Source organism: Leptonychotes weddellii, chromosome 14 (assembly GCF_054177405.1).
Source record: "Leptonychotes weddellii isolate Sample4059 chromosome 14, ASM5417740v2, whole genome shotgun sequence".
Taxonomy (NCBI): Eukaryota; Metazoa; Chordata; class Mammalia; order Carnivora; family Phocidae; genus Leptonychotes; species Leptonychotes weddellii.
In genome coordinates, this window is record NC_138382.1 from 74,357,345 (window position 1) to 74,367,429 (window position 10,085).

The following is a 10,085-nucleotide window of genomic DNA, read 5'->3' on the forward strand; positions in this document are numbered from 1 at the left end:
CCTGGGGCTCTCTGTGCAGCCCACCACCACCACCTTGACCTGTCCAGTCCCCTTCTTCTGACGTTGACCTTGGTGACACTAAGGACATCTGAGCCAGGGGACAGGCTGGCTGGGGACTCCTCTGGTTGTTTGTTCTCTGGAAGCCCTCTGGTTCTCCAAAGTTGGGTGAGGGGGTGTGGAGGGGTTATAAGGGAGGGAGGAGAGGTGGGGAGGTCAAGGTAGTGGAATGGGCTGCGCTCGGGGCAGGGACACTTGCTGATCTCGAACCTACCTCCTCACAGTCCCGGACAAGCAAGGGAACGGCCTGCAGGTACATCCTCCCTTTCATGGACCTTAGAAGGGCTTATTATCTATCTCCGCCTCTCTCTGCTTTCTACCTGTAGATTTCATCTTTTAATGCAGTGGAGAGCTCTTTTCCCGAACTGGTGCTGTCTCCTACCTGGCTCCATCCTTTGGATGCCTGGCTTGTTTATCTCCATATACTAACCCCAGTTCCCCATCACCTACCCCAGCCTGTCTCCGCAGGGTGAGCTCAGTCACCTGGGGTTTTGTTCAAAATCCAGACCCCAGACCCACTCCCAGACTGGTTCTCTTAGCATGCATGAGGCCCAGGAAGGTGGAGTTTGGAAAGCTTCCAGGTGACTTAATGTGCACCCATTTAATGAGTCTGTGTTTATTACTTATTTGGAGCCATCACTATGTGCTTTTATTCATCTGTACTGATCATTCATTTATTTACCAATGTCTGTCTATGGTGGTCAGTATCATTCATTGAGTCAGCATCCAGCCCTATCATCTTCAAAAGCCATATATCAATATACTTATATGTTCACTCATTCAATAACTCACACTGAGCACTGTTTATTTTTTTTTAAAGATTTTATTTATTGGGCGCCTGGGTGGCTCAGATGGTTGAGCATCTGCCTTCGGCTCGGGTTGTGGTCCCGGGGCCCTGGGATCGAGCCCCGCGTCCGGCTCCTGGCTCGGCAGGGAGCCTGCTTCTCCCTCTCCCTCTGCCTCTTCCCCTGTTCATGCACTCTCCTCTCTCTCTGTATCTCTGTGTCTCAAATGAATAAATTTTTAAAAAAACTTAAAAAAAAGATTTTATTTATTTATTCATAAGAGACAGAGAGAGAGGGAGGCAGAGGGAGAAGCAGGCTCCCCGCTGAGCAGGGAGCCCGATGCGGGACTCGATCCCAGGGGGGATCCCAGGGGGGATCATGACCTGAGCCGAAGGCAGATGCTTAGCCATCTGAGCCACCCAGGCACACTTGAGCACTGTTTAAAAAAAAAAAAAAAAGATTTACGGGCACCTGGGTGGCTCAGTCGGTTAAATGACTCTTTTGATTTCAGCTCAGGTCAACAGGAGTCTGCTTCTCTCCCTCTTTCCCTCCCTCTGCCCCTCCCCCTGCTCTCTCTCTCTCTCAAAATAAATATGAGACTGATGCACTGCCTACTGCGCTAAGGAGGCGCCTTCTCTCAAAATAAATAAATAAAATATTTTTAATAAAAGTATTCATGGTATTTGTTAAAGATGGTAAGGAAGACTTTATTCAAGAGGGACCACTGCAATGGGGGTTTTGCAGTAAGGGAGGGAAATGGGGCTCAACTCTGAGTACAACAAGGACAAGTAGAGATTTAGAGCTAAAGGGGGGGGGGTGTCAGTGGATGGAAAATGACTAAGTGGAAACATCAAGGCTAGTGGGATTCTCCCTGAAGGCAGGCCAAGATATTAAGGGTAGAAAATGAGGAATTTGTTTAAATATGGAGGGTGATCAGATACCAAAGGTGGGAAATTCTTTTTTTTTTTTTTTTTAAGATTTTATTTATTTATTTGACAGAGAGAGAGAGCACAAGCAGGGGGAGCAGCAGGCAGAGGGAGAGGGAGAAGCAGGCTCACCAAGCAGGGAGTCTGAAGTGGGGCTTGATCCCAGGACCCCAGGATCATGACCTGAGCCGAAGGCAGACGCTTAACAACTGAGCCACGCAGGCGCCCCCCAAGGGTGGGAAATTCTTGCTAAAACTGGACTCTACAAGGACACAGATGGAAGTCCAAGGTCAACCTAGTTGAACAGAGGGCTCAGAGGAGCCTGATACAGGTTTGGTCAAAGAGAAAGTCTTTGTGAGCCAGGCACAGTTTTAGGCACCAGGGTTGGAGAGGTAAACAAAACAAGGCCCCTTCCTTCTTGGGCAAACAAATATGTAACAAATATGTCAAGTGATGAGTCCTGGGAAGAAAAACACAGCAGGATAAAGAGGAGAGAGAGTGGGGCTCCGGGTTGGCTCAGTTGGTAGCTCATGTGACACTTGCTGTAGCTGTAAGGGTTGTGAGTTTGAGCCCCATGTTGGGCATAGAGTCTACTAAAAAATTAAGATAAATAAATAGATGAATAGGAGAGAGAGACAGTAGGTAGTAGTTATTACTTATACCTGTCCCAGTCTATATGCTTCATCTATTTAACTAGTTTACAATTGGCTATTGCAGTTGTCTTACTAGCAATTAGTTGCCAAATGTCCTGAGACCATGCCAGGTCCAACATTGAGCACTTTTAAGTGAATAATCACCTAGAATGGTCATAATAGCTCTGAAACCATCCTCCTCCTCATTTTAGGGGTGAGGAAGGTGAGGTTTAAAGAAGTTAAGTGATTTTTTTTTCAAAGATTTTATTTATTTATTTGAAGAGAGAGCATGACAGAGAGCAAGAGCACAAGCGGCGGGGGTGGGGCGCGGGGAAGGTAGAGGGAGAAGAAGACTCCCCACCAAGCAGGAAGCCCGATGTAGGACTCGATTCCAGGACCCTGGGATCATGACCTGCGCTGAAGGCAGATGCTTAACTGACTGAGCCACAAGGGCGCCCAAAAAGTTAAGTGATTTGCACAAGGTCACAGGGCACAGAGTGAGAGTGTCAGACTGAGCCCAGAACCCAGGCAATCCAACTGTGGAGACCACTAGTCTTTGCTCTGGCTCCCTCTTCCTTGGCTCACTGGATACCAGGTTCTCTCTCGCCTTGGGGTCACAGCCTGTGCTGTTCCTGGAATGCTCAGTCCTCTCCCCTTTACCCAGCTAATTCTTGCTCATCCTTCAGGTTTGCAACTGGACATCCCTTTCTTTTCAAAGTCTCTCACCTCCCCCTGCAAGCCCAGGTGTCTCCTAGTCTCCCCACATTCCTGAGTTTCTCCCAACAGAGCAACTATCACACAAGGTTGTAATTAAGTATCTGCTTCCTCTGAGCTCCCTGGGGCCAACCATGTATCTTGTCCACCACTCGCACATAGATATATTAGTTGTCAAATGAATGAAGGAATGCGACCTTGCTGATAATTATATTTAAAAACAGCTCTTCGCAGGGGCACCTGGGTGGCTCAGTCAGTTAAGCGTCTGCTTTCAGCTCAGGTCATGATCCTGGAGTCCCAGGCTGGAGCCCCATGTCTGGCTACCTGCTCAGCAGGGAGTCTGCTTCTCCCTCTGCCCCTCCTTCTGCTCCTTCTCTCTCTTTTGCTCTCTCTCAAATAAATAAAATCTTAAAAAACAAAAACCAGACAAACAGCTCTTCGCAGTTGCGAAAGGACTTGCCACACTGTTTTCTCCAAACCTCACCAAAGCCTTGTGACTTGGGCAAGGTAGGAATTCCACACCCACTTACAGAGGGGTAAACCGCGTGAACTCCAGAGAGCTTAAGTGGCGGGACTTGATTCCAACTCAAGTCAGCTCTATTCCAAACCCAGTGTTTCGTTCGAGGCACCGTTGGGCGGCAGGAAGGTAATCACTTGACTTCAGCTCTCAGGGAGACAATGTCTGGTAGGGGAGATTTGCAAACAGCTCCAAAAGAAAGTGGAGAGTGCCAAGTTTGGTTTAAGATGCTGTGGGAAGGGCGCCTGGGTGGCTCAGTTGGTTGAGCGACTGCCTTCGGCTCAGGTCATGGTCCTGGAGTCCCTGGATCGAGTCCCGCATCGGGCTCCCTGCTCAGCAGGGAGTCTGCTTCTCCGTCTGACCCTCCCCCCTCTCATGTGCTCTCTCTCATTCTCTCTCTCTCAAATAAATAAATAAAATCTTTAAAAAAAAAAAAAAAAGATGCTGTGGGAAGTCAGAGGCAGTGGCATTTGAAAATGGGCCCTTTGGGGCGCCGGGGTGGCTCAGTCGTTTGGCGTCTGCCTTCGGCTCAGGTCATGATCCCAGGGTCCTGGAATCGAGCCCCGCATCGGGCTCCCTGCTCAGCGGAAAGCCTGCTTCTCCCTCTGCCTCTCCCTCTCTATCTGCTTGTGTTCCCTCTCTCTCTGTCAAATAAATAAATAAAATCTTTAAAAAAAAGAAAAAAGAAAAAGAAAGAAAGAAAATGGGCCCTTGAAGGGCGGGCCGAATTTGTGTGGGAATCCAAAGGAGCAGCGAAGCCAAATAGGGCTCAAACCGATCGCAGGTCCCTCCCAGAAAGACCCTTAGAGACCTCATAGCTCCGCCTCAGCCTCTTTAAGGGTGGCCCCGCCCCACTCAGCCACCGGAGTCAATCGAATCCCGACGGCCAATGGTAGGGGAGATCACTTCCGCGCCTCAACCGCACTTAGGGGGCGGAGCAGGGGCCGAGGGAGGTGCGGCCAGGCTGGTCACGTGACCAGGCCCGTTGGCCGGAATTCGGCGATGTTCATTGGGCAAAGGAGGGTTGGCCCGGCGTGAGGCCACGCCCCCCGCGGTGGCCGCGAGGTTGGTTGCGCGGGCGCCGGAGAAGGAGACGCTGCCCTTCCGCAGCGATGGGATCCTGGGTGAGTGGCGCCCCGGGTTGAGCTCGTGCGGCGGGCGACGCGGCAGGGCCCGGGACTGAGGCTTGCAGCGGGTGGGAACCGGGTCTGAGCAAGGATCTGGGTGGGAGCGCAGGTGTCCGGGCTCAGACGGACTAGAAGGGCCGGGGTTAGAATAAACAGGTACCCGGGCCGTGGGCGGCGCGAGAGGTGGAACGGAAGGTACCAGGTTAGGTCAGTGAGGAGATGCCCGGGCCTGGAACGTGGCAGGGTCGTAGGTACCCGAACGTGGGCTAGGAAGTACCCGAGATGGAGGGAGCAGGTGTGCCGGCCGTGGGTGGCGCCAGTGGGCACCTAGACGACCCTCAAGGATATTCCAGGGGTCGGGCAAGAGAAAAGGGGGCCTGAACTGGGGCTGCGCAGGGAGATGTCCAAGATGAGATGAACAGATTCTGAAGAAGGGGATATTGCTGAGGTTCAGTACGGGAGTGCCCATTACGCATTACAAGTGCTTGGTCAGACTTGTAAGGTGTGTAGGGTGCCATGAAGAGAGACTGGGCAGAGGGTGGTTCAGCGGAGTGCCTGGGCTCGGGACATTGCTGGGGTCAGGCAGGAAGGACGGGCTGCTCAGGCCAGAGTCATTAATAGGATTGCCCAGGGCAAGGGAGGAGGTTGCCGCTGTGGAAAGTGTGGGCATCCAAGCTGAGGGTGTTGTAAATGCCACAGGGGGGGCCAAATGCAGAGGTTCCTGCCCAAGGTTATAGGGTGACTTCCCCAGCTGGGAATGGCGTTGGAAGTGTGCACAGGGTGGGAAACGTTGCTACAGGCCGTCATCGTGGAGAAGAGGAGGCTTCTCCCCAGGTTGTGTCAGTGGGGAAGAATAGAGTACGGTTGAGCTGAGTCTGGATCCAACCCTGGAGTGAAGCAGGCTTGGGGGCAGTGTCATCACCTTGCACTTGCCACTCTTCCTCTCGTCTGGAGCAGCAGAGGCTGCTCTTGACTCTCCTGCAGGCAAGTAACCAGGCCTCCCAGCCCCGTCTCACTCCTGGAGCACGTGTTCGAGTTCACTGTTGTAGCTCCCTGTGGGCTCCTCACTTGGGCCCAGAAGTCCTTCAGGTGTGGCAAGGAGGGAGACGCGGTTGCTGTAGCAGGCGCCTCAGGGGAAACACCATAGCTTCAGGATCCCTTGCAGCTGAGGTCACATCCCAGCTTGGTCAGTTAGCGAAGTCAGTCAGGTTGCGTACGTCTCATGGCCTTAGTTTCCCCATCATAAGCAGTGGTTGTCTCTGAGTGACTTGACTCCCAGCCAGAGCTTGTGGGAAGCCTGGCCTATAGTGTAAGTGCTGGGGAAATAGTGGTTGCTGATCCTCTGGTGTTCTGAGGCCTGGGCCGGGTTGGGGGAATGAGAGGGCTGGCTTGTGATACGAACCCGGGCCCTGACCACTGGAGGTGGTCAATTCACAGCCTCCTGGCACGATGTCTCCTATCTTTTTTTTTTTTTTTAATATTTTATTTTATTTATTAGAGAGAACGAGAGAGAGAGAGCATGAGATGGGGGAGGGTCAGAGGGAGAAGCAGACTCCCCGCAGAGTAGGGAGCCTGACATGGGACTCGATCCTGGGACTCCAGGATCATGACCCGAGCTGAAGACAGTCGCTTAACCGACTGAGCCACCCAGGTGCCCCACGATGTCTCCTGTCTTAACAGCATGACCGTTTCCTTGGCCCTAGACTGGGTATTCCCCCACTTGCCCCTCTCATGCACGCAGCCCAGCGCTAGATCTACACTGGTAGGATCGTCCATCCTTCCCACTCACTGGGAATAAGCTGTTTCTTGTGCTGCTCCAGTGACTTTGGCTGCCGTCCCAGGTCGATAGGGTCTGTCCTGGTCTGTGTATTCCTTCCGCTTGAGGTCCCAGGAGACCTTGAAGGCATCCTTGGTCTTTGTGGTGGCAGTTGGGGAGTGCTCTGCAGGATCTTGGGGACTGGGCAATGTGTGCTCGAGCCATTTATTCACTGACCTTGGAATGGGGAAAGTTGCTCTTGTAGTTTGTGGTTCTGCTGGGGCTTGCCACTTCCTACTGCATGTCAGGTTTAGCTAAAGGGTTGTACTGAGCACAGAGTCTAAAGTCCAGTAGACCTTGGTCCAAGTCCTGATGTTACCTCATACTAGCGGTATGACTGTGGATTCCTCCTGACTTAAAACCCCTCTGAGTCTCACTTCCCTCTTTGGAAATTGGCAGAGATGGGGCGCGGGGCTAGATAGCATCTCCTTCACAGAATTGTAATGATCCCGTGAAATAACATATGGAAAGAACCCAGTGCAGAATATACACATAGAGTGTAGTAGCTTTCGCTATTTGAGGGAGCACCCTGCTGCTTTCATAATACAGTCCGCAGGAAATAAAAACATTCTTGGCTTTGTGGGAGGTGAAAAACATGTAATGATTCTCAGTCAGGGGCCTGACCCTTTTGTGGCCTGAAGTTTTTGTGTAGCCAGTGGACCACGGGTTTAAAAAGATTGTGCAAGTGTGGCAGAAAGCCCCAAGTTTGAGAGTGACCTATCCATCTCCCAGGCCTTGGGTCTGTTCTTGGGCCAACATGCCAGAGATGCAGTCTTCTGCTCCTAGGGCTCAGGGCGGGCAGAGGGTATGTGGGACATTTGGCTGCCTTCCTGCTGGTGGTTGCAGAAGGCGGGGGCCTGATTCCAGGCCTGGGGTTCCAGAGGTGGGCTTTGCTCCCACCTCATCCCCCAGGGCACTCTTACGGGCATTTCGCTGTGCTCACCTGAGCATATCCTTGTCCGACTTGGTCATCTGTCTCTCAGCTCTGTGGAAGGACCCTCTGGTATGTGTGTCCCTATCTTTCCGAGGCGTGGATGGTGCCTGGGACCCAGCCAGCAGCCAGTTGAAGACATTTTCCTTGGAAACTCTTAGACCCGAGGGTGCTGGTCCTGCCATGGCGTTCCGGAGGACCGAGGGCATGTCCATGATCCAGGCGCTGGCCATGACGGTGGCCGAGATCCCTGTGTTCCTGTACACGACCTTTGGGCAGGTAAACGTTGGGATGGGTTGTGGTCCTGCCTTTACCCCTCTGGCCTCTGAAACACTGAGCCACTCATCCCAGGGTCTCTAGCCTTTGGGAAAGCCTGTCTCTCATTATTGCCCCAGGCTTCTGGGGTCTTCTCTTTGTGCAGAGCAGGAATGACTAGGTGAGGAGTCTGGAGTCCCAAGCCCGGTCTTCATGCTAGGGCTATGTGAACTCTTGGCCTCAGTGTTTCAGTCTATCAAAGGGGTCAATAATGCCCTTCCTGCCAACCGCAGATGTTTGTGGCTGACCAGGTCTGCTGTGTGGGGTGCAGCCCCACGTGAGGGGCTCCCAGTTCTGCAGGCAGAGAGTGAGGAGCAGGGAATTGTACAGATGGGGCAGTTAGGTGGAGGGAATGTTACCAACTTCAAGGAGTCATTAAGAAATGGGGTCAGGAGACCTAGGTTCGATTTCTGACTCCCTGTCACCTTGAGCACGTGTCTTAACCTATGTGAGCCTCAGAGTCTCACCTGGAAAAGGACAGGCATTCAGCCAGGGAGTGCAGGTAAAATCCTAGCTCCGTGCCTGGCATAGTAGGGGCTCAGTCACTGCAGCTGTTAGAATCACGACCGATGGAGTGAGGGACACCTTACTGGGCCCTAGATGTGATCTCTTTGGCATTGCCATTTTGCTGTCCCCGACCTCTTTACGTCCCCGTGGTCCACATTTCAGAGGTGCTGGCCCAGTGCCTCCTCGGGGGTGACTGCCTCTCATTCCTGGTCAGCAAATGGACCCCGAGTGCCTGAGGCCTCCTGTGTCCCTCAGGTGCTCCCCAGCACAGCTCTGCCCACCTCAGCTCCTCCAGGGAGATGTAGCCCAGCCGCCTCCCTCTTTTCCTGCAGTCTGCCTTCTCCCAGCTGCGGTTGACACCAGGCCTGCGGAAGGTCCTTTTTGCCACAGCCCTGGGCACGGTGGCCCTGGCCCTGGCCGCCCATCAGCTGAAGAGGCGACGGCGGAGGAAGAAGCAGGTCGGCCCTGAGATGGGAGGTGCATATCTGGGCACGGTGCCCCTCCCCATCCTCATGGCCAGGAAGGTCCCATCGGTGAAGAAAGGTAGGTGTGAGGCGCTGGGGGAGGGCCTGACCTGGAGTCAAGTCCCAGCTGGGCCCCTGGTCACTGTCGGGTCTCGGGCTAGTGATGTTCTGTCTCCAAGCTGAGTTCCCCTCCGGGAAGCGGGGATGTGGTAGACCCTTCCCTGAGTCATCACCAAGTCAAGGATTTGGTGGGTGATGCAGCCAGATGCACATGTCCTGTTGGTGGCGGCAGTTCTCAGTATCTGAGGACCCCTTGGGAACACCCGCGTCCAGAGGGAGTGGCAGGATGCAGCTCCTCTGCTCAGGGAGGGAAGCCCCCTGGCTCAGGAGCAAGAAGGGCCATGTGGTTCCTGAGCCAGATGGTATTCTCTCCATCCTCCCCACCCCTTTTTTAAAGTTAAGTTCAGCCTTTTGAGCATACAGGTCTTTTTTTTTTTTAAAGATTTTATTTATTTATTTGACAGAGAGAGACACAGCGAGAGAGGGAACACAAGCAGGGGGAGTAGGAGAGGGAGAAGCAGGCCTCCTGCTGAGCAGGGAGCCCGATGCGGGACTCGATCCCAGGACCCTGGGATCATGACCTGAGCCAAAGGCAGACACTTAATGACTGAGCCACCCAGGCGTCCCGAGCATACAGTTCTTTATGGAATTTTGTGTAGCACCTAGAGTCCTGTATTTACACCACATCGAGAACTGTCCCACTATGCTCTCAGTCCCCATGTCCTGTGTAGTCAGTGCCTCTCTCCTTCCCCGCCAGCCCCTGGTAGCCTCTGAGCCATTTTGTGTCTGCTGGTGTGGCTTTCAAAACCCTTATAGACCCTGTTCATTTTGTTACCCAGCACCCCACTGTTTGCCATGCCTGAATATCATATGGATCTCTTCCCTGGGCAGGAAGTCCTCACAGGCTCACATCTTGGGAGAAACCTGGTTTAAGAAGCAAAAATCCCCGTTGGGGCGCCTGGCTGGCTCAGTCAGTAGAGCGTGCAACTCTCGATCTCAGGGTCATGGGTTCAAGCCCCACTTTGGGCATGGAGCCTACATTAAAAAAAAAAAGAAGAAGAAGAAGGAAAAATCCCCTTAAATGAAAATGAATTTTAGTTGCGAATTATCATTGCAAAAGGGAAGTTTTCTCTTTACAGCTGGAAAAAGAAGTTTTAAGACTAGTCTAGGGGCGCCTGGGTGGCTCAGTTGGTTAAGCGACTGCCTTCGGCTCAGGTCATGATCCTGGAGTCCC

The 10,085-nt window shown here is 52.9% G+C and overlaps 1 protein-coding gene across 6 annotated transcripts in view; it reads left to right on the top strand.

Moving 5' to 3' along the window:
- The first annotated feature begins 4,655 nt into the window (after window positions 1-4,655).
- MIGA2 (mitoguardin 2) overlaps window positions 4,656-10,085 on the top strand; it is a 22,200-nt gene continuing 16,770 nt past the window's right edge. For 3 of the 6 annotated variants that reach the window (XR_014140184.1, XR_014140185.1, XM_081803728.1), the window contains exons 1-2: window positions 7,563-7,784; window positions 8,660-8,870. Coding sequence is in view for 4 of the 6 variants with exons in the window: in XM_081803728.1 (XP_081659854.1) it covers window positions 7,689-7,784; window positions 8,660-8,870 (307 nt within the window). In the remaining 2 variants the exon portion in view is untranslated. Of the gene's footprint in view, window positions 4,756-7,557; window positions 7,785-8,659; window positions 8,871-10,085 lie in introns of those variants that run through there. The other 3 variants (XM_081803729.1, XM_006748985.3, XM_031020081.2) reach the window with 2 other exon arrangements.